Genomic DNA, 25,239 nt, shown 5'->3' on the forward strand with positions numbered 1-25,239 from the left:
GATGAGGTCTAAACTAGCTGTTACAACTCTCAAAAGAAATGTTGGAGTGATGATGGAGAGGTTTTTGAAAATATCTGCTCAATGTACTGTAGCAGTCAAAAAGCGATCAAAATGCTAGAAACTATTAGCAAAAGGATAGATATAAAGACGGAAAAATAAATAAGTATATGCACACCTTGAATACTAAGTACAGTTCTGGTTGTTCCATTAAAAAATACCTTAGAATTGGAAAAAGTATAGAGAAGGCAACAAACACAACTAAGGGAATGGACAACTCCCATATGATGAGATTTTAAAAGACTGTAACTGTTCATCTTAGAAAAGAGATGATTGAGGGGGGAGTATGACAGACTTCTATAAAATTATGAATGAGGTGATTAAAGAAATGTTAGTAACCCCAATGAAACAGAAGAACCATCGGTTACCCAGCCAAATTAATAGGCATCAGGTTTAAAACAAACTTCACACAAATTTGCATAGTCAACCTGCAGATGTTGTGAAAGTCAAAAGTCTAACTGGGTTTAAACAGAATTAGATGAGTTCTTGGAGGATAGATAGGTCCATGGAGGGTAGGTCCATCAATGGCTATTGGCCACGATGGTCAGAGATGCCACCCTATGCTCTGGGTGTTCCTAATTCTCTGACAGCCAAAGGCTAGGAGTGGGTGACATGGGACGGATCTCTCAATAATTGTCCTCTTCTGTTCATTCCCTCTGAAGTATCTGGCATTGCCCAACAGGCTACTGTGCTAGATGGACCATTTTCTGATCCAATATGGCCATTCTTTATATTCTTATTGATGTAAAAGGGAGGACCATAAACCCTGATTTATTCTGGTGCAATACATCTACTTTAAGAGTTTGTAGTGGTTTGTACATTGATATAGTTATCCCAGTGCAAATTTCCTTAATATTGACAAGTCTTGAGCAGAATTCTTCTGTGCTGTAGAAGTTACTCCCTATTAATTTACTGTGATCATTTCTTGGCAGCTAGTTTGACCTAGGTATTATTGGGATCACAGAATCCTAGGGCTGGAAGAGACCTCAGAAGCTCATTGAGTCCAACCCTCTGCCCAAAGCAGGACCAACCCCAACTAAATCATCCCAGCCAGGGCTTTGTCAAGCTGGGACTTAAACACCTCTAGGGATTGAGATTCCACTACGTCCCTCGGTAAGATACATGCAACTTTATTCCCATAATGTTACTGAGAAAAGTCAAAACTAGTTAAAATATCTTTAAAATATTTTAAACAAGTGTTAGTTCACGGCATTAAAATGAGGAGGGTTGGAGGAAGGAAGAACAAGTTATCCCAATCTAGTTTTTGGTTGTTTTTAAACTTATGATTCTTGGGCATTGTGAGCTAAATATGGTGTCTTTATTATCTATCCAGAAGGTGGGCCTTTCACTTCACACATGTGCTGCAGTGAACCCCCCCAAAACTTTTGCAAACTTTATAGTAACTTGAACTTCACATCAATAAAAACATTTCCATTAATAAATTTTCAATTCCCCAACTAGGGAATTGTTGCATCATGGAACAAGCAAAAGTTAGTCTGGTGGGCAGGTGAATAGAAAACATTCAAGGAAAAGCCATGCACTGCAAGAGGTGGTGTGGGTGATTTAGTTAATAACACCCCAGCCTTTGACTTTGTACTGCTCTAATGCCCCAGCATAGTGCTACAGGATTCCTCTGTTGAGACAATCTGGGCTCTTCTCAACTGGTGTAAACTAAGGTCCTAATACAGTAGACTAATACAGTAAATTCAGAAAATGACATGGGGTTGGCAAATGTCCTCATTACCCTTCATTACTCTTTCACTGGTTCTGTTAATAGGCCTGGCAGACGTTTTCACTTTTAAGTGAACTAGATCCTCTCCAGAGGAAGCAGAGCAGGGACAGGAAGAGGCACTGGGGGGGACAATAAGGCCCAGTGGTGCCCCAAATTTCAAGATGCCCTACCTAACTGTGCATTCTGAGTATGGGTAAGGACAGCTCCGGATTTACTGCTGCTTTCCACCAGCAAGAGTTCAGAAGTAAGAGCAGAATGTTAAAATGCTGAAATCATTTTAAAGATTCCACGTGGTTTTCAGATCTGACACTCAAAATATTTTGTTTCTAGTTTTGCCTCAAGCTTCTTTTTCAGACTAGAAAGAGAAAATATGAAATTGAGTTAAATTCACATGTTATCTGTATTTTTCTGCTCCCTTCTTACTGTCATATTTTTCTCCTCCATGTTGGGAAGAGTGCAGTTATCCTCATTCACCTACCACAGGGCCTTGTGTGGCAAGCATTTCCCTTGATTGCCATGGGGATATTTAAGGAATACTGGTACAGGTGAGTAAGGGCATCAGAATCCAGTCTTTGGATTCTCCCACCTACCTGATTAGTTGTCAAATTTACCATTTAATAAAAAGTCATGAAAATAATGTAATATGTGTCATACAAAAGTGTCAAGAACATTTGGCTACACTCTCCTAAAACCTAAAAACTCCACCCATCTGGGTACAACAAGGACACAAAACACTAGACTTTGTTTTTGAGCAGCAGGGGAAAAAAAACTTTAAAAACTTCAGTTTACATTAGGTTCTAGATCTTGGGAGGAAAACTCTTCCCATTCCGCTCTGACATATTGTCAGTCAGACAGCAGTCTGAAGGATGGACTTGGTCATAGCTTCCTGGAGATTGGCCAGTTCATGCAATTATTAGCCTTCTTCTAACGTAATGTTCACTGCATTTCTCAGGATTACTTTGACTTTGGTTTGCTTACCTGCAAATATCACCATCAGCCCCACTGACTGGGATTTCTGTGCATTCCCCGTTGTCTATAGCCCACTGTTGTCCCGCTGCACAGCAAGTTTCAATTAAGTCCTTTGTAGAACCTGAAAGAAAGGTAGATACGATTTGTGAGTGGAGTTTCTGTTTTTTATTAAAAATAGGTTTCAAATAATTACACTTTTAAAATCAGCTATTGGTTAATAAGTCTGGCTTGAAAATGTATTGATAGGAATACACATATGGACTCTGTAAGGCTGCAATGTTATTAACACTGGAGAGGTACAGTATATATCCCAGTTCTACCATCTTTCATGTACCAGGCATATAAGTGGGTCTAATGCAGGGGTAGACAAATTCCAGCCTACAGGCTGGATCCGGTCCGCTGGGTTAGTCCGTGGTGGGCTCATACCTCCAATGTATATCTGCGCCTCCGCAGGGATGGAGGATCGCAGTTCTGGTTAGCCGTGAATGGCAAGACGTGAGAAGCGGCGTCCTGGTCTGCAACACTTCCTGCCTCTTACATTGGCCGTGGACGATGAAGGTATCAAAAGGCTTCCCCTTTCAACAGCCACCAAGTCCACCAGCAAAATCCCAGGTCTATTTTACTTCTGGGAGGTGCCCTTTTAGCCTATATATACATACTAGATGCCAGCTACAAGTTGCAACACATAAATATTAGGAATGCTTTCTTCAATGATTAATATTAAAGTTCTAACGGGTTGTCTACATGGTGCATAAGTATGCACCAGCTGAATGTAAATTCTAATGTGAACCAATGTGTTATGCACTGTGTGTCGGTGTGAACCTTGCGGACGAGCACTAACAGAGCTCTATTTCAAACACCATAGCAACGTATACACAAGAACTTATAGTGTGTGCCGGTAGGGTATGCATGGAGAGTTTGCAATAAATGGTAATGCATATTAGAATTTACACCTAGCTGGTGAGCCCTAGCCCACCATGTGGACAAGCCCTAAGTCCTACTCCTATTTTAATGAACTATGCATCCATGATTCTTTGTTAATTTGGCTCAATGGGAAAAAACTTCTTCCTGACCCCAGTGTAAGTGACTAGAGCGGCTCACAGCATCCCAAACACAAAGTGCCCATAGTACAACAACAGAGAAGGAAGGGGGGGGGGCAGCTGAAGGGGACAAAAGGCCCCCAATAGGTTTAAATTAATGGGGGAGAACAAAGGGGCAGAATCGGCACTCAAGCACACACACACTCTGCATGGCCAATAGAAGATGGCGGGCCCTTGGAGAAGGGGCCCAGCCCTACATTCCCAAACATGCCCTACCTTGCTTCTTTCTGGCCTGTCTGTTCCGTTGCCAGTCTGACCAGTCTTCCTCCCTGGTGCAAAGGGGCAGCTGGCATTTGGGTTTTCAGCATTTAGAAGACAGCACAGTAAGAAACAGTACAACTAGAGCTCTAGGGGTTTAATCCTTCTCCCATGGAAGTCAATTGGACTTTGTGTATTGACTTAAATAGAGCGAGTTGGTCCCATGTCTATCATGAAATGGCTTCCATAGCTCTGCACTGAATGCCTGCAAAGCAATCACAGTTTCATCAAAGGCTATCCTTATCCCTATCTCCGGGAAAGGAATATCTTTAGGGATTGATCATTCCAAAGATATTTAGCAGTACAAAACCAAGGGCAAACCGAAATTTGTCCTTAGCACTTTGACATTTATATAGATGCATCTTCACAGGTATATTATGTTTCTTAGTTGTTTGTGTGCACTGCACATACAAACACTTATGTGTTTGACGTTTTGGGAGGACAGAGGTAAGTATAACCAATGAACAGATGATTTACTCAAAACGAATTTAATAGACCTTTCTTTGTATTATGTTAAAAAGGAACAAAGGCAGGATTTCATAGAAACAGCTTCTATTCCTGGTCTGATGAGACAAAAAAAGGGCTGAGCTATCCATCATGTAGGATGGTCAGACATATTAGAGCACATTACATTTGCTTTTAAGGAGACAACTAGAAGTTGTAAATGGGAGGACAGCCATCATTTGTTTGAAGATAAATGCATCTTTCAGACATCCAAAGACCATCATAAATATCATATTTGATTCCATTCTCATATGAACGTAGTTTGTTAGCAAACTGTTTACGTATTATGCGGACTCCCCTGCCAGTACTTGGACTGTCTAACATGTAGGAGAGGAAACCCATTAGAACTTGCACGTAAGTACTACATACCAGATATGCATGAGCATTTCCTCGATCTATCGCACATGCACGCCTCTGTGTTGCTATGTTTCCCTGAATTACACAATATAAATGAAATGCAATATACGAGTAGTAAAAATACACAATGATAACAAACTGTGAACAAATGTTCCTTGTTCTGGTCTCTGGGAGTTAACAGGATTTAGTTAGGGATTTTGTTCTGTAGATTTTGACAGATGAAGTGTTAAGAAATTGTTTCCATAAAGTGGATTAAAGTTTTGTCCATACAGCATTTGGTTGGAATATAAGCCTAGGGCTAAATTTGATGCTTTAGTTGTTTTAAACCACAATAAAAAGACCTGGGAGACATAGCACTGGACTGGCTGATTAGCTGATGTATAGCACAGGTGTAAATATCGTAAAAAAAGATGGAAGTGTGGAACATTGAGCTATTTCATATATTTTCCCTATTAGATTGATTAAATGCTCAGGAATAAGTGAATTTCAACATATTATACAGGCAGTCCCCGGGTTACGTACAAGATAGGGACTGTAGGTTTGTTCTTAAGTTGAATCTGTATGTAAGTCGGAACTGGCGTCCAGATTCAGCCGCTGCTGAAACTGACCGCCAGTTCTGACTTACATACAGATTCAACTTAAGAACCCCAAGCGTCCCCAAGTCAGTTGCTGCTGAAACTGATCAGCGGCTGATTCCAGGAAGCCTGGGGCAGAGCAACTCTGCCTCGGGCTTCCTGTAGTCAGCGCTGGTCAGTTTCAGCAGCGGCTGACTTGGGGACGCCTGGGGCAGAGCAGCTGGGGTGCTGCTGGGATGCTCCAGTAGCACCGCTCCTCGCTCCTTGGCGCTACTGGACCAACCCAGCAGCATCCCAGCTGCTCTGCCCCAGGTGTCCTGATTCAGCCACTGCTGAAACTGACCAGCAGCGGCTGAATCAGGACCTGGGGCAGAGCAGCTGGGGTGCTGCTGGGTTGGTCCAGTAGTGCCCAGAGCGGCGCTGCAGGACGAACCGGCAGCGCCCCAGTTGCTCTGTCCCAGGGTCCACAACAAAAGCCTGGTCTGCTGGGGGGGGAGGGCACACTAGCTGCGCCCACCCCCCCCAGCAGACCAGGGACACGGGGAGCAGAGCCGCAGCTTCATGGGCACTGCAGACTCATTGCATCATGTTCCTATTATCCTCTGTAGGCCAGATTCCCAAGCAGACTTCACCACACACAATGCACCATGAGCAAAAGGGTTAGTGTATCATGAGAGATTTAGTCCAACCACACGCTACACCATCCCGTAAAGAAGAACGGGAGCTTTAGGCTCTCACATGAAGCTCCACAGTGACAGTTCCAAATTGAATTAATAGAATCATAGAATCATAGGACTGGAAGGGACCTCGAGAGGTCATCGAGTCCAGCCCCCCGCCCTCAAGGCAGGACCAAGCTCCGTCTACACCATCCCTGACAGATGTCTATCTAACCTGTTCTTAAATATCTCCAGAGAGGGAGATTCCACCACCTCCCTTGGCAATTTATTCCAATATTTGACCACCCTGACAGTTAGGAATTTTTTCCTAATGTCCAATCTAAACCTCCCCTGCTGCACTTTAAGCCCATTACTCCTTGTCCTGTCCTCAGTAACCAAGAGGAACAAATTTTCTCCTTCCTCCTTGTGACACCCTTTTAGATATTTGAAAACCGCTATCATGTCCCCCCTTAATCTTCTTTTTTCCAAACTAAACAAGCCCAGTTCATGAAGCCTGGCTTCATAGGTCATGTTCTCTAAACCTTTAATCATTCTTGTCGCTCTTCTCTGGACCCTTTCCAATTTCTCCACATCTTTCTTGAAATGTGGCGCCCAGAACTGGACACAGTACTCCAGCTGAGGCCTAACTTGTGCAGAGTAGAGCGGCAGAATGACTTCACGAGTTTTGCTTACAACACACCTGTTGATACAACCTAGAATCATATTTGCTTTTTTTGCAACAGCATCACACTCATATTGACTCATATTCAACTTGTGGTCCACTATGACCCCTAGATCCCTTTCCGCCATGCTCCTTCCTAGACAGTCGCTTCCCATCTTGTATGTATGGAACTGATTGTTCCTTCCTAAGTGGAGCACTTTGCATTTCTCTTTATTAAACTTCATCCTGTTTACTTCAGACCATTTCTCTAACTTGCTACGGTCATTTTGAATTATGTCCCTATCCTCCAAAGAAGTTGCAACCCCACCCAGTTTGGTATCATCTGCAAACTTAATAAGCGTACTCTCTATCCCAATATCTACATCATTGATGAAGATATTGAACAGTGCGGTCCCAATTATTTTGGTTTTTTAGCTAAAATATTCTGGAGTTTGACTTTTCATCAAAAAGTTGAAATATTTTGTGGAAAAAAATACTCCATTTTCCAGGCATCTTTTATAAAGGCCAAGGAAAAAGAAGAATTATTTAGGGTGAAAGGATTAGGTTGGACACTAGCAAAAACTTCCTGTCAGGGTGGTTAACCACTGGAATAAATTACCTAGGGAGGTTGTGGAATCTTCATAATTGGAGATTTTTAAGGGCGTATTAGACAAACACCTGTAAGGGATGGTCTAGATGGTAGTTGGTCCTGCCATGAGTGCCTGGGACTGGACTTAATGGGCTCTCACAATCCCTTCCAGTCCTAGGATTCTATGTGAGTTGTTCTTATTACAGATGTGTATGCCAAGAACAGGACTAATCTTGTGGATTAGGAGAGAGAGTCTTCTACAATCATCCAACAGGCAGGTGAAATACACCTGAACTTTTTGTTTCAACCGATAACCTTAATAGCATAAACTATCCTGTGGCTCAGTTAGAGGGCCAGATCTTCCTCTGACTCCATCTGGGGCAAATCAAGAGTGACTCCAGTGAAGTCATACTCGTTTTTTACTGATGTAATAAAAAGGAATACCTGGCTATAAAGGCCAAATTCATCCTTAGTGTAACTTCATTGCTTTCAACGGAATCACATACTCGTGTTATTTTAATATTTTTATATAAGGAAAGAATTAGGTCGTTGTGCTATAGGACTTTGTTAGCAATTTTCTCTACGGTAATGACTGCAGAAGACCCTGGGTCAGTAATATTCAGTTCAATAGTAACACCTATCACTTACTGTGCAGAAAAATAAAAATAAAGTGAGAAGGAAGTGCCTCAAACTGTATTTAATGATGCTTTGTTCCCTTTCAAGGCATGACAGGGTAAGACTCCAGAAGACACTAGCTGACATTGGGGCCCTGACCGATCATCATCCCCATGTGGAGATGACATGAGGTTAGGGTGAAGAGAAGACACTGAAGTAGGACTTCCTAACTTGCATGGGCCCAGGTTCCCATATTTGTGTAGACATACAGGAGAGAATGGGACCCTGACAAACTACATCTGACTTCACAATCTACATTATCTCTGCAGTTTGTAGATTATGTTAACTTTTTTAATACAATTTGACTTTTGATAGCTTTACTGTGTATCTGAGTTATTATAAAACAGGAGAAGGATTGTATGCACAGTTAAATGAGACAGCAGATTAAAACTGGTACCAGACAATTATTTTTAGCAGGGTATTTCTAGTTTCAGTATACAAGAATACAGAAAAACTCATTAACTTGTACTTCAGTAATCAATGTAATTTATAATTATAAACATACAAATTAGTAATCCACACCCAGAACTCAGCAAACTCAATTTCAAATGTGCTGTACTGAGGTGCTGTGTTATTAAGTTGTCTTTTTACAAAATATAGTACATTTCATTATGACTCATGAATAATTAAAAGTAAATTTTAGGTGTCAGAATAAATTAACATTTTCCCAGCATTATCCTTGCTTTTTTATGTTCATTTATCTCTTTAAAAGAATTTTACAAAACTGAATAATTCCCAATAGCTCTCCCAGTCACTTGTGTGAATTTGTGAAATTCTGACATACACGACTGAGACTTGTGAATGAAGATAGCAAAGTAGAACTCTAAACTGACTGGATGTAAATAATGTTGCATGTGACAGAAGACATTTGAAATTTGTCTGATTTCCAACAGATCTTGCCTCCTTTTGTCGTTCGTCTTTCAAAAGATTAAAAGGTTGATGTAAAAGTAGATAAGTACGTATTCAATACTGTAGTAGGATGAGGATCTGTGCCTGGCACCTTTTGGGGTTCTCTATTCTAGGGATGTGAAGGACTAGTTGATTAATCAACTAGTCGACTAGTTGCTCCCCCCCCCCCCACACACACATACCCTTCCTGCCTCTATCAGAAAGAGGCAGCAAGGGGGAGGGGAGAGAGGGCCAAACCCTGGGCTCCATGCGGCACTGCTACTTTGAAACGCCACATGCAGCCTGGGGCCAGCTGGGGTGTCCCCAGGCTGCACACAGCGTTTCAAAGTGGCAGTGCCACATGGCGCCCAGGATCAGCTGGGGACTCTCCCACTGACCCTGGGTTCCGTGCAGTGCTGCCATTTTGAAACATTGTGGGGAGCCCAGCGTCAGTCTGTATGCAGCATTTCAAAGTGACAGGGCCGCGTGGAGCCTGAGATCAGATCAAGGGCGGAGGCGTCCTATCGACTAATTGAATAAGTCAATTAGTTGAACGTCCTTACTCTATGCTTGACCCTGCTTATGCTATGGCTTGTTTGCTGTGCCTCTTTCCTGCTTGCTAGTTATCCAGTAAGCTTTCACCTAGCCAGCACGCTATCTGGTTGGGATTAACCTGAAGCTGGTGTGTGAAACAGAAGGAAGACAACAAGCGGGGTCTATCCATAGGGCCATCTCACTCCATATTAGGATAGCTTGGGGATGGACTGTTGTAGAGATAGGCCATACCCAAGAACTGCCAGCCTAAGAAATTGACACCAATACTAACCCTAGCCCCTACAACACCCACTAAATTGACAGTATGATGGATAGTAATGGAAACCCCCCTTCTGTAAGATAAGGGTTAGATGGACCTTTAGTCTGACCCAGTATGACTGTTATGTTCTTATGTTCACTCTAAAGTTGGTCAAAACGCTGAAAAATTGACATAATATTTCATCAAACATTTCAGAGCTCTTTTTCCCTTGTCAAAAAATAAATTTTGGGTGAAAAATTGTGTCAAAAATTGTGTTCTGGTTAATATCCTTGACTTTACAATAAAGTGCATGCATTACTTATCCCACCTGCTCAAATACCACAAAACATTGCTTGCAAACATTTGAATACCAACATACTATTTGAGCCAAACAGTTTATTTAGTCTGTGTTTGCTATCTGCAAATATTAATGGAGTTGGTTTTTAATTTATACCTGTATTTACTGAATGCCTGTTATTAGCATAAATAAATGGATTCATTTTGCTATGAGCCATATTTTATTTAATTGTTTTAAGATGTTTCAGCCACCTCATCAGGAAAATAACATGTGACTTTGTTGACTAATCACACAACATGAATAATGAATAGCAAGTAGTGAAGCAGAACAGTTTCTGAATAACTCATAGGTTGAAATGTGTTTGTCCAAGTCCTGTCCTAGCAAATAGTTATGACTAATGGATTAAATCCTGGTCTTTGACTTCAATGCAGCCAGGATTTCACCCAGTTAATATTGGGCCTCGTTTTTGTTTATACGAAGGCCCCTTTACATCATTCTGGTAACACAGAGAGGTCTAGAAGTAGGTGGGAATGTAACTGGGTGTATCTACTTACTATAAAAGCTAGCGAAGAAGCTGGCAGCTTGCAACTGCTATAAATAGCTATTTTGCATGCCAACGCCTTACCCACATAGCTAAGACTCAGGACACGTGTAACTAATGCCTCTTTGGGTGAGGCACTCTGCCTCCAGTGCTCCTCGACCATCTCATCTAGAGACTGATTTATCTGCTACAGCCTTAACGAAGAGCCTTTTAATGAACTGAAAAACACTTTTGAACACATGCAGTAGAGGTCCCAGGAATGAGCTCAGTTGCCAATGATTGGGATCTGTCAGGATTAAACAAATGCCTTTTGTGAGGTGTTGAGTGTCCACCTGGCCCATTAAAGACACTGGTCTGAGTGACTGAGGGCAGCAGGACCACGCCTTTAATTGCTTTGCTTATGTATGGTATTCCTGTCCCAGCTCCCCTTGTCTATGGTTGTCTTCTAAAATTGCATCATCTCTGGGGCAGGCAGCATATTGTTCCAAATGGAAAACACCTTGCACAACCATACAATAAAGCATCACATTATGCTCAGTCCTCTTGGAAATTCACTCTCGGAATTCACTGGCGCAAACCCCACCTCTACCACAAAAATCATCTGAAGAAGTGGGTTGTGCTCATCTACATGTTTTGTTAGTCTTTAAAGTGCTACTAGACTATGTGTTTCCTGTTACAAACTCGGCTACCCCTCTGAAGCTTTTGAACAAGAATCAATATTAATGTAAATATACGCTGGCCAATTATATTTAAGGAACTGGACCCAAGTACTGCAAAGGGGATTTCTTAAAATTGGGCCAAATGCTCCATAGTTTTAAGAGTCACTGAAATCGTAAAACCAGCTGACACTGGAGCAGACACTTACCACTTACCAGACACTTACACTTGAAACGATTTTTATTTTACCAGACCAATGTAAAATTGGGAAATACATATCACAGGGTCCACTACTCACTGCTGGTCTGGAGCCGGATCCTGTTCTCTCTCTCTCTGATCTGCAGTCCCTCTCCCAGGAACCACGGTGTCCTCCTCGTAACTTAATCCTTCAGCGAGGTCACTCATCAGTGTTACCCCCTTCCAGGGCATCAAAGTCCCTTCTCCCTAGAAGGCCTAGGAAGTCTTCCCTCTGACTGCGTCCATGCCACGTGGCTGGTACACAAGCCAGGGCCTGCCCTCTGCTGTGGGTTCCACTTCGTAGACCCTCAACTCAACAGTTCTGGGCTTTCCTCCCAGCTCTCAGTGCTCTTTTCCTGGACTACTTCCTATCATACTTGGTTTCCCTTCTCTCTCAGTATGTGAGCCCCAAAGCCCTCCTCCCAAAGATTGCCTGCTGCCTGCTTTCCTATAGTCTTCCCCAGCAGTTACTGTCTGTTGCCAGCTACTTGGCTTTATGCAGGCCCCCACCTGTTCCTGCATAGATGAGCCTGCTTTCAATGAGTTCCCTGTTCCAGGTATAGGCAGTGGAGTTAATTGGCCTGGGATGAACACCCCATCACATCACAATAGAAAGTTATTTTAAAAGGTGGATAACTTAACAGACAATATGGATTTTTTTTTACAACAGATAAATGACAGATTTCATAGGATGCATTTACATTTTATGTAAGTCAATGTATGGTCAATTGTTAGCTGCAAGGCTGCACATACATCTTAGGCCAGGTCTACACTGGCATAGAAAATCATTGTCAGATACAAAATTCCAGCTACAACAATTGTGTAGCTGGAATCGATCTTCCTTCTGGGGCAGACCCACAGCAGGATGTTGACGGAAGAAATGCTCCCATCAACTTTCCTTATTCCCTGCAGTTGCAAAGAATACCGCAGTCAACAGGAGTGGCATCAGCATTCGATTTAGCAGGTCTTTCCTAGACCCACTACATTGAGCACCAGATGATTGACTGCTGCCATGTCAATCTCTGCAGCAGTGAAGACAATCCCTTAAAGTTGTAATGATGCTATAAAATGTTGACAATTCACTTATTTATATTTTGGAGTCAATGTTCACAGCTCTGTTGGGCTGAATTTTGTACTTAAAGCAAAGAACATTGCATTTTCCCACCAATTGGAATATTTACTCTGAGTACTGAATAATTATTAGAGTGTTTACAAGAAAATTATTAGTTTACAAGTTAAAGTTGATCTGGGTCCTTTCAGAAAATTAGCACTCTGTGTCAGACACTATTTTGTTCTGCATTGTCAAGTTAGGCATTATCCATCTATACAAAAATTGCAGTGGTTAATCCAGAGTTGATTGGATGCAATCAGTAGTTTCTGAAAATAAATTTTAAACATGGAGCTAGACCCTCAGTTAGCTTAAGTAAACACCTGCATTAACCTCAATGGAACTACATTACTTTACACTAACTCAAGATCTGGGTAACAATATATAGTAGTATGTAGGGCTAATAAAGCAAGCTTCAGGGTTATAAATGAATCTCCCAGATGACAAACACAGGACAGATAATGGCTTTGCCAAGTAGCACAATAAAAGGATGGCTTCTGAGCCATAGGGAACAGCCTTAGACTAGTTTTCTTTCACAATTTTTCAGTATTACTTGTTACAATCAAGTATCAAAATCTGATTAGCAGGCCAGATTGCCTTGAACTCGTGTAGCCATTTACACCAGCACCAAGAATGGTAAATGCTTACCCCAAGGTGCAGGGCTGCACACAGAAGTCGTCTTTATGCCTTTTTATCTACTGGCAAATTTTACAGTTTTGTGTGCGTTCTGTTCACAGAAACATACTCTTCGACTATTTTTTTAAAAACAAGTACAGTCAGCCCTGGCAGTGGCTCAGAAGTCAGCTGCACCCTCTCCCCCCGGCTATACCCCCAACAATAAGAACCATTTGCATACCCCGGAGAAAAAAATAATACCCGATACAGAAATAAATTGCATGGTTTCATACTCCTGAAAGTTTGTTGGTAGTAACAATAAAAAAAGATTGCACCAAAGAATGACAATTGCACATTGGTGGTGGAGTCCTTAAGGTATTGAAAAGGTCTATTTTCAATAAGGTTTATTTGTTATCTGCTCTACTCCCTTCCCCATTTAAAGCACAAACAGGACACTCTGAATATTGTAACTCTTCCCTATAGTAAACTATCTGTTATTTTTTATCAGTAGTTGGTGATATTTCATTATATTCACCCATTGAATAGCACTACTTGGATATGCGGGATAGCATGTTCTTTACTTTATCTCAAAAGGCAAGTACACATTTTAATTGGTGTAGATAAAGGAAAAGGAGGTGAAAGTGATGATATGACATTGAGACTAGATATCTTCACTTTGAAATTGAATTTCCAGTTATGTAAGAGCATCTGTTCTGACATTTGTTTTGTGCAAGGAACGAGCAGAAATGAACACACAGGAGGGTATTTATTTCGTACAGCAGGGGTGGGCAATAATTTTTAAGGGGGGCCATTCCAAGATTTTGGCAAGTGGTCAAGGGCTGCGCTTCTATGCTGGGGGTGCAGGGTCTGGGATGGAGGTTGGGTAAAGGAGGGGTTTGTGATCTGGGGCAGGGGCTTGGGGTGCAAGGTCCAAGAGGGGGTATGAGTGCAGGTGAGGATTCTGGCCTGGGGGAGGGGCACAAGATCTGGGAGGGAGTTGTGACCTAGGAGAAGGGGGAAATGGGTACAGAGGGTTTAGGTGGTGAGCTAGGGCAGGTAGTTGGAGGGGAAAGAAGAGGTGGGGTGCCAGAGGCAGGCTCTGGCTGGGAGGCGCGTTCTTAGGTGGCTCCCAGCCAGCAGCCCTGCAGGAACCTGAGGCAGCCTGTCTGCTGCAGTCCCAGGCTCGTGGGATCACTCTATCACGTGACTCTGGTCTGGTCATGGGAGAGGGGAGAGAGGCAGGGAGGCTTCACACACTTCCCGTGCCCCCAACAAAATTTCTCAGCTCCTATTTGATGGAAATTGGCCAATGAGAACTGAGAGTTTTTACTGGGCGTAGGGCAGCACATCAAGCTTTCCTCTTCCCTCCCCAGGGTCCAAAGCAGAGCGTGAGCTGCTCTCTGCCTAAGGGTTCTGGGGAGGCAGCTGCAGGCCGGATCCTGTAGCTTGATAGGCCGGATCTGGCCTGCTGGCTGCCTCTTACCTACACCTGTTGTACAGTGTTGTGTATGTGTGGGAAATTAATTCTAACTTGAGACTACTGTATAATCCTAGGAGTGTCTAGTGATTAACCTTAAACTCCATTGAAGTTAAGCTGGCATTTAAGCCTTACTTAGCACATTGTTTGTGGTCTGATCATGGTTTACTTCTCATATCAGGGGCACACAACTACAGTCACTTGAGACAGAAAGATGATGCTGTAATTCATAATGCTGCTGAAAAAAAGGAAGCAAACATCATTCTGGGGTGTACTATCAGGAACTCAGGAAGCAAGACATGAGAAGCAATTCTTATGGTCTACATAAGGCCTCAACTAGAGTACTGTGTCCAGTTCTGGGCACCAGACTTTGGGAAAAATGTGAACTAACTGGAGAAAGTCCAGAAGAGAGCAACAAAAATGATTAATGGTCTTGAAAATAACCTATGAGGAAAAGATTAAACAAACTGTGTTTAGTCTGGAGAAGAAAAGAGTGGGGGGGACACAATAACAGTCCTTAAGTGCATAACAGGTTGTTATAAAGAGGAGGTAATAAATAATTCCCTTTAACCACCAAGGGCAGGACAAGAATGTCATGGGCTTAAATTGCAGCAAGCAAGGGAGATTTAGGTTAGACGGTAAGAAAATTGGCCTAATTGTAAGGGCAGTTTAAGCACCGGAATACAATTACCTCTGGAGGCTCTGAAATCTGCATTCCTGGAGGTTTTAAGCAGTTTTGACAAACACCTGTCAGGCTGGTCTAGGTAAACTTAGTAGGCCTCAGTGCATGGGAATGGGCTAGATCAGTGTTTCCCAAATAGTGCTCCGTGGAAAGTAAGGGTTCCACAAGAACCTGATCACCTCCTCCCCTCCAGGCCAGTCTTAGGAGTGGGTGAGCTGGGCAGTTGCATGGGGCCTCCATTTTAAAGGGGATGCTGTGGTCTATGGGGCAGGCCAGCGTGGTTTTTTGGGGGGAGGGTTTGGGTCGACAGTTTTTCCACTTTTTTTTTGTGGTCAACCAGTTTCCCCTGGCTTTTTTTTGTTGTTGTTTTGTTTGTTAAAGGGTTCCATATCCAAATAAAATTGGGAAACTCTAGACTAGATTCTCTCTCTTTTAGCCCCCCATTCTATGATTCTGTGATCCGGTTGGCCCTGTCCACCTAAGGGAGTCTCGGGTTGGCTGTGTTACTCACGATAGACGCCCTCCATTCTTCTTCTTGGGCTCTTTCATTTCCCAAGCCAGGATTTGGGGCTTGTCCACCCGGGGAGATATACTGGGCTAAGCTAACCTGGACTAAAGGCACTCCTGCTCTGGAATACGAGTGTCCACACAGTAGTTACACCATAGTGAAAAGAGAAGTTGGAAACGAGAAGTCTGTGAGGGGACATGATTACGGTTTGCAAATATCTAAAAGGGTGTCTCAGAGAGGAGGGAGAAAAAATGTTCTCCTTGGCCTCTGAAGCAACGGGCTTAAACTGCAGCAAAGGAGGATTAGGTTGGACATTAGGAAAAACATCCTAACTGTCAGGGTGGTTAATCACTGGAATAAATTCCCTGGGGAAGTTGTAGAATCTCCATCATCTCCATATTTAAGAGCAGATTGGACAGACATCTATCAGGGATGATTTAGATGGTGCCTGGTCCTCCCATGAGGACCAAGGACTGGACTTGATGATCTCTCGAGGTCCCTTCCAAGTCTAGTATTCTATGAAGTTAAATATTTCCCTGTCAGGTGAGGATGTTTCTCACCCTCCTCCATTTTAGGGACTTGGGACTGAGGATGAAGTGATTAAGTGTCTTGCCCATGGTCACAAAGGAAGCCTGTAACTACTGAGCTGTGGATTGAACCTACACCTCCAGGCCTAGATAGTATCTAGGCTATCATTCCTTCACTTTTGTGTTCTCTCTTCCATTCCTTCAGGCCTGGCAACACTCATGTAAGTAGTGTAGGGATGTAAATGTGTAACTGGTTAACCGGTAAGCCTCATCCTTACCAGGAGAGGGTTACTAGTTACCCTAACCCCTCACCTTAGTTGATGAAGCTTGGTTATCCAATGGGAAGCTAGAGCATCTCCGGGCCCGTCACTGACAGGGACACTTCAGCCCAGCCAGAACAGCCCTTATCCGTGGTAGGGTGCTGCTCCATTCCAACCAGGCTGGAGCGCCTCCCCCCCACACTCATCCCATTTAATTGGTTAACTGGTTAAACATAACATTTACTGCACTGAAAGAAAGGGATGTATGTATCAAAACAGCTTTTCGGTTTTCTTCTACTCCCTATCGTTCAACTGATGCTCTTTAAAAAAATGCATTCATTTATTTACAAAGTATGAGTTCTTACAATATTGCCCTGTGCTCTTGGCTAGGCATCTGCTTCCTATTTCTACCTGATAATACTCTCTTTGTTTCATAGATTCTTCTTTGGTTCAAAAATTCCTAAGGCTGGTTTCCCTGGCAAAAATTAAAAACAAAACATTTATGCCTCCCCAAAGGCACAGTGAAACACTGGCTCAATCAAACAATGTTCTCATTTTGTCATGCTCTGTGCCATACAGACATACAGCAATATAGCCCAAGCCTGGATTGTTTGAAAGATTTTACTCCAAGTGTGAATGAACAGCAAACTAATATCCCCTGCGGTCTTCATGCTGGATAATCCTTCTACGTCAAACCCTGAATTACCTGTGCCGGAGGTCAACTCATTTAGCCAAAGTTTAGTCTTTGCTATTTTCATGACAGCACCATTTATTAGCTCCAGGTTAGAGTGGGAAAAAATAACAAAATTAAGTCAATAAAGAATGTCACCTTTACCATTGTATAAAAACCTAAGCAGTTTCTCTTGCCTTCTACAGTTTTCTTTCATGTCAATCTATCCTGCTGTCAAATGAATATATAGTGAACCAGTTCTTGGACAATCACACTGCTATTATTTACAAAGAGAAATCATCTAGCAATAATAGGTCTTGTCCTTCAGCACATTTATCTCCTCTGCCTTCCTTCCTCTCCTACTTCACAGATTATATTTATACTGATGATGCTGTTTCAAGCATGGAGGGTCCAATTCTGCTCTGTAATGACTCCTATTTCATAGAACTGGAAGGGACCTTAAAAGGTCATTGAGGCCAATCCCCTGCCTTCAAAGCAGGACCAAGTACCAATCCTGACAGATTGTCCCAGATCCCTAATCAGCCCCCTCAAGGGCTGAGCTCACAACCTTGGGTTTAGCAGGCCAATGCTCAAACCACTGAGCTATCCTTCGCCCTGCTCACTTGAGTGAAGCCAGAGCAGTTACACCCATGGCAGATAAGAATCCTGCTTGACTGTTCAAAGAACATAGCGATGCCTAGCATGTGGCTAAGTAATTCTTTGTCTCCAGAGATACCAGCCTAACCCTTTTCATTGGCATTGTACTTAGTTATTCATACACTTGAGTAAAAGGGACGTGTGACGGGGGGGCGGTCCCAGAAGGCTCCTTGGGGGTGTTTCCCAGAATGCTGACAAAGCCACTGACACTTTCCTCCTTGCTTTCTGGGGCTTCTCACCACCGTGGCCTGCTGGGCCAGATCCCCTGGTCTCCCCCAGCCAAGGCACAGAGCTGAGATCGCCCCTCTCAAAGAGCAATATAGACACTAAACCTCTTCAGGACTGAGGAAAATGCAGTTTTGGGCTCAGATTCCAGGAAACCCACTTTCCAAATGGGACCAGAACCCCAAATATATCATTCGGGTAAGCCCCCTTTCACAATGAAAGGAGGATGCACACTCTGAGCTTGATAGTAAGTAAAAGTGATCTTATTAAGTACAAACAGTAGGATGTAAGTGGTTGCAGGTGAAAACAGGCAGAGCAAAGTGAATTACAAATTTAAACTAACAGAAGACGCGTAGCTAGTTCTAACATCCCAGAGCTTATTACAAACTTATCCTAAACCTGTTCTTATTTCACCTAAACTAGCGGTCGCCAACCTTTTGAAGCACAAGATCACTTTCTGAATGTAAGTGCAATCCAAGATCTACCTCAAACCCAAATACCCCTGCCCCGCCTACATTGTGCCCCTTCTCTGAGGTCTGCCCCTGCTCCCTCCATCCCTCCCTGATTCTCCCTTCCTTGTACCAGGCAGGTGCAGAGGGTTGGGGCACAGACTCTGGCAGGGGGAGGCAGCTCCAAGGTAATGATGCTAAATTGCGGTTAACTGCCTCCTCGAGTAGTTGATGGAATTTCGAGATCAGCTCGACTAGCTGATCGGCACGGTGGGGCTCTTGTACATTTCACAGGAGGAATGCGGAATGGGAAGTCCCGCTGACTCCAGGCTGCATGCGGGTGCCTGCTTTGGAATGTACAAGAGTCCCCAGTGGGCGCTCTTGGACATTTCAAAGCCACAGAGCCTGGGGTCAGCAGGGGATTCAGAGTCCCCCTCTGATCCTGGGCTTCATGCTTTGCTGCATGCGGCAGGGAGCCTACGGTCAGCTGGGCACTTTCCAGTGGACCCCAGGCTCAGATGAAATGCTGCGGGGAGCCTGGGGTTAGCTGGGGATTCCCTAGCTGACCCCGGGCTCCACAGTGTTTCGGAATTTTAAAGAGGCAGCACCGCCCAGCTGCCCCTTTGAAACACCCAGCTGATCCCTGGCTTTTCAAAGTGACAGCGCCACACAGCTGATCCCTGGTTCAGCGGTGCAGCGCTGTCACTTTGAATTACCCTTCCGCCTCTGGCTGCCTCTATCTCATAGAGGCAGCAAGCGGGCGAGGGAGGAATCGACTAGTCGACAGACTATCTGATAAGCAAATGCTTATCAGACAGTCAACTAGTCCTTAACATGCCTTCTGCAAGGCAAAGGGCAGGAGATGCACAGCACTGCGGGGAGGGGCAGCTGAGAGCCTCTAGGAAAAACCAGTCAGGATTACCTGTCAGAGGCTCCAAGATCTACCTGTGTATCCTGAAATACTGGTTGGTGACCACTGACCTAAACCTACAAGCCTGAGGAAGATCTTTTCTTTTCTCTGGGATCTCTAGTTTATTCTCTTGGGAGTGACATTCCAGCCAAAGACAAAGAGCCTGAAAACTTTGCATCCTAAATAGCCTTCCTTTTGGGTGGGAATTCTTTGTTTCTACATTTTACCCTTCCATAGAAAATTACCTGGTCAGGCCCTAATAGTTGGGGTGGTCCCATGTCCTCTTCCTAAAAATAACCATTGCTTTAAACTTAAAGGACAAAGGAAGCTCTTTTCAGGTGATCACCCAGATGTTGAGGGAAATGCCCTTGATGGCCCTTATTTGCACGTTTTAAACCATTCCATACCCAACATTTTTAACTTTGCAAGCAAGAATGATACATACACCAAAATAAGATATACAGATCCAACAGATTGTGACATTAAAATTGATAGCTTACATGAGGTATTTTGTCCAAAGCATCTTTGAGCGATGCATATTTATATCCATAAGTCAATTTCATAAAGGAAAAGGGGGGTACAAAACCATCATAGTATCTTATATCTATAAGAGACTCGGTCAGTTCGTAGCCAGCTCATTTAGAAAACCTTTACCAATATGCAATTCTCCTGGTCAACACTTAAAAAAATTAAAATCAACCCCACTACATCACTCAGGATCACAAAACAATTGTGCCCATGGAACTGTATAACCTCACTTATGGTGTAGATGTGACTGGGTAACCATCCAAACTCATAAATTGCAAATACACTGGAAAACCATCTTCAAAAGGCTGAAGAACCCACTAGTGAAAAGGATCTAATTTTTGAGCTAGTGATGGCAACCAAAACCAGGTGTGTTTTGAAATTCTACTGCTACCACTTTGCCATGCAAACTGCAGAAAGGAATAATTTAATTTAATACAAACCAGCTTGTTTTGAAGCTATCCTTGATTCTATAGCCGGGGATGGGGGGGATCACACTTTCTACCAAGTTCAGTTTCTACCAAGATACAGAATCACACTTTACACCAAGATACAGAATACACAAATACATATAATTCTATTCAGATCCAACTGGAACACAAATAGAGGTGAGAAAATACTGTATGGGGTTTTCCATAAATATTAATTTCAATTCACAAGCAAATTTCAATTTCACTGAGTTTACTATCTTTCACTTTTACTTTTGTGAACACTAGGGCACTTGGATTTTAAGCACACATATTTGAAGACAGCAAATTTTCCACTATGATTGGTGCAAGACAAGTGTTAACACAGTACAAATTGTGAATACTCACAGTGAGCTGCTAAATGATCTGTTAGCCATGAATTATTCACACATGGGCTCACAAATCATTTTGAAATATAATTTCTCACTTCAGTCACAGCCAATTTGTGTACAGAAAATAAAGTCAAAATTAATCAAATTAGTTACTCATTGTTAAGTAAGCACTCAGTTTGCGTCACAACCACTGCAGAAACACTGAAAAGACCTAATCAAATCATTGGGCCCATACGGTACCCCTGGTAGTATTGTCTTGCTCACCGTAGTGTGTTTTACAAATACAGTTTTCCAAGTTACTTTACCTAGCTACATTACATTAAACAACAAAAGCAGCAGCCACTAGGCAATATATTTTGGACTAAACTTTTTTTTGCAAAATATTCAGATTCAGCACCACAGAAACGTTTCAAGAATTCATGTCAGGTTTGCTCAACTGCTTCTGTTGAAAAAAAAACCTTCAAATCAAAATGAAACAACTTTGTGTTTAGAAATTTCCCTTGATCTTAATAAGTATAAAATACCTAACACACCTGACGTACAAATGAGATATTTTGTTTTGAACAAAATTTTTCATTACACCCCTAAACTATTCCACCCCATTTGTATAATAATCAGTTGCCTGGCTCTAGGAACTACAGCTCAGCAAACAATCTTGCAATGCACCTTGCAAAACCAAGAAAATATGGGACTACAAGATAGCATCAGTTAACAGCCCCCACCCATAATGGTGCCATAGTGCCAGATAAATATATGCACTCAGATCTTGTTTTGACAGGATATTAAGCCAAAGGAACTGAATAGTAGAGGAAGGAAAACGTTTAGTTTCTGATTAGTGAGTAGAGATGTTTAAGTATCACAGAACACATGCTCTAGGGCTTTGGCATGCCCTATTTGGATTTACCCATACTGGTCCCTGTCAGTTTTATAATTATAAATTATGTTGTTTATTTTTATGATGTTTTGAAGAGAACAAACATAAAAAGTCCATGTGAGCCCAGGCATTTCCTTTGGCTTGTCCCTCACTTACTTTAATAAATTTTGTAATCAGTGTTTGTGCAAGAATTTCAGCAATAATGATTACTGCTCAAGGCATTTCCTGGATTAATGATACGCTGCAAAAGCTGATAGCCCAAGGATTTGCCTTGATCCATTAACCCAAAGGAGGTTAATTCTCCAGGAAGTGCCTGAGTCCAGAGTTGTTGCTGATATTAAAACTCTTTGAGATGTTTTTAGGCAAGAAAACATGAATAAATAAGCTTTTTACGTTTTTCCTTTTGTTCCTTACAAACATGATGGGAAGTATTGATTGGCTGCTGAAGTTCTGAATACTTTAGGGGCATTAGCAGCAGTTACCAAAAAGCTTAGACAGAAATGTGAGTTTTGCAGGGAATTACAAATCAAACTTTTCACAGCTAGTGCCAGTAGGAAAGTAGGTTTGTTCTTCCCCACTGAAAATTTTGAAATTTTGGTGAAAATAACCCCCCCACACACTAAAATTATTAACTGCTATAAACGAAAAAAAAAAGGAAGTTTTAAGCCAAAATTTTTAAGATGGAAACATTGATTTAGAAATGTTTCTGTGATGTCTCATGAGAGTACCGTATTTTCCGGCGTATAAGACAACTTTTTATACTAAAAAACATCCCCCAAAAATCGGGGGTCGTCTTATACGCCGGGTATAAACATACTGTAGCTTCGGCTACTGTGACGGGGTGCCCCCGTCCCTGGGTGCGCCCGCGGACGACCCCAGCAGCGGGGGGAGGAGAGCAGGAGCCGGCTCGCTCCCCCGGCGGTGCGGCGCGTGCGCCCGAGTCTGCCCGCCGCGTTTAAAAGGCGGCCGGACCAGCTGGTCAGGGGCGGAAGCGGCGGAGAGCGTGGGGCCGGCCGGGGCGTCCCAGGGAGCGACCGCAGACGCCGGCCGGAGGAGGATCGCGGCGGGCACGGCTGGGAGCAGGGAGGCAGCCAGGGGGCCTCCGGGGACGACTGCAGACGCCGGCCGAGGGAGGAGGCCGGCAGAAACCCCGGGCAGCAGCGGCGGGGGCAAGCGGGGAGCACGGAGCTGGCACGAGAGGCAGGCACCGCGGCAGGGCGACCTGGGGTGCCAAGGCAGCAGAGGTGGCCCGAGAGGTCACGAGGTGGCGGAGGAGGTGACACGAGGGGAAGAGAGTTCCAGACCCCCGGACGTGCACTGGACCCGGAGGCGAGGCGGCCTGAGACGCTGGCCCTTGGAGTGACACTTCCAACAGACCCAGAGGGGCCGTGAGTAGCCCCCCTGACGGGCGCCGGGTCCTCCCCATCCCAGACAGGAGGCGAAAATACCGGACTGTCCGGGTGAATACCGGATACCTGGCAATCCTATGCACCACAGTCCCATCTCTTGCTATGCCACCACAGTGCACCATGGGAATCCCTGGCCATGATGCATCATGGGTATGGTGACCATATTTTCAGAACTAAAATTAGGGACGTTAGCCACACCTCCTGCCACAAGAACTTTTTCCCCTAGAAGTAATACTTACAGGGTCAAGGTGGACACATGACCAGAAGTAAAGGGTGTCATGTGACCCCTCTAAGAACTCCTCCCAATAGGGATGGGTTTAGCCCCCACAGGACCCCCCCACCCATGCAACTATCCTGCAATTGCATTAACCCAATTTGCATTGCATTAACTCAGGAGGAGAGACTGGGGGAAGTGTTCCCTCCAAGGTGTTCCTCCCATTAGCGGAGTGAATTTTGTCTTGTGCACCAGGATTGAGTTCATGTGCGCTTGTTCAGATCTGTGCTACTGTGGCACCCAAGTTATTATCTTATAAACCTCTCCCTTTTCCCTCTGCTGCCATGTCTCCCACCCTCCCCTGATGCTTGCTGCTGCCCCCCACCCCTCACCCTCCTCTGCTGTACTGGCTCCTGCCCTTATCACTCCCCTCAGCCCTTTGGGGACCTGCTCCCCACCTCTGCACTAGCCCTTCTCTTCCCCATGTCCACTCCTCCTCTAGTCCCACTCTGATCATCTGTAGCTTCCCCTCCCAATCCCCTCTCCTAACACTTCCCACTACCCACCTGCCCTGCCTCACCTCCATGTGTGCCCTTCTGCTTCACCCCCCGATCTCCTGGCACCTGCACCTTCCCTTACCCCTGCACCTTCCTGGTGCTTCTCCCTTCCCTCATTACCCCACCCTCCTTGCCTTCTTTCTGCCTGGTGCCCATCCCCTCACCACCCTTTGCCCCAGTTCTCCTCATTCCCCTCGGTGCCCTCACACACGACTTGCTCCTACCCCTGCCTTTCTCATTCCCACCCCTCCTTTCAAACCCTCTTCTCCCTGCACTCACTCCTCCCCACTCCTCTTCTTTCCTCTTTCCCCCATTGTCCCTTCTCTCCCACAGCATCACCCTGTCCCCTCCCCTCTCCCACTCCCACTGACACCTTCCGTCTCCTCCCCACTCCTGCCCTTTTCCTCATTGTCTCCTCTTGGCCCCCTGGCATTTGTCTCTTCTCCCCCCTGCTCCATGGTGCTTGACCCTTTCTTCTCCTGCCCTGACCCCGTCCCCTCAGCACAAACCCCTTCCTCTTCTCCCCCTACCCCTTCCCTCACCTTCTGCCTTCAACGTGGAAAGCAGTATGCGGTGCTGGAGCTGGGGATGTGATACTATTTTTATTACCACAGTCGGGCACAGAAGCCCCTTCAGCCCCGGCCCCAGTTGCTCCCGGGATGGGACTGCATGCTGGGACTGGAGCAGAGGCCGCCCACAGTGCTATTTTTAGTACTGCAGTGCCAATCCCCATGGGCTTCCCGGCTCCACTTGGAGTAAAGCAGCAGCCACACAAGGCCCATTCCAGTGAGGCTGCCCCGGCTGAAATGCATCTCGTGCGGCTGCTGCTTGATTCCAGCTGGAACTGGGCCACCTGTGGGGACCGGGACTGCGGTACTAAAAATAGCACCGCGGGCAGCCTCCTGCTGCAGTCCTGGCACCCGCTGAGCCTGAGCACGCCCCACCCTGCAGCACCCCAGCTGGAGCGCCAAGGCAGCCTGGAGGAGGAGGAGGTGGTGCCGCCGGACCAGGACCCCACGTGGCAGAGGCGGTCCCATGGGAGGAGGAAGGGGAAGAGGAAAGGGAGGGGCCTTATGCCACTGGAAGCTGGCCAACTTCCTTATACACCCTGCTGGGTGGAGGGGGGGGAGGAGGAGGCTGCTGTGCTGGGCGAGGAACAATGGGATAGTGCATTTCTTGCTTCTCCCCACAAGCTAGTGTACACATCAAGCAGTAAAATGTCCAGC

At 44.5% G+C, this 25,239-nt stretch overlaps 1 protein-coding gene across 3 annotated transcripts in view; it reads right to left on the minus strand.

Moving 5' to 3' along the window:
• Positions 1-25,239, minus strand: part of FBLN2 (fibulin 2) — a 184,529-nt gene that overhangs the window by 57,928 nt on the left and 101,362 nt on the right. For all 3 annotated transcript variants that reach the window (XM_075939673.2, XM_006125827.3, XM_075939674.2), the window contains exon 3: positions 2,768-2,879. In XM_075939673.2, coding sequence (XP_075795788.2) covers positions 2,768-2,879 — 112 coding nt within the window. The remainder of the gene's footprint in view (positions 1-2,767; positions 2,880-25,239) is intronic.

This window comes from Pelodiscus sinensis, chromosome 11 (genome assembly GCF_052426305.1).
Source record: "Pelodiscus sinensis isolate ZL-2025 chromosome 11, ASM5242630v1, whole genome shotgun sequence".
NCBI lineage: Eukaryota > Metazoa > Chordata > Testudines > Trionychidae > Pelodiscus > Pelodiscus sinensis.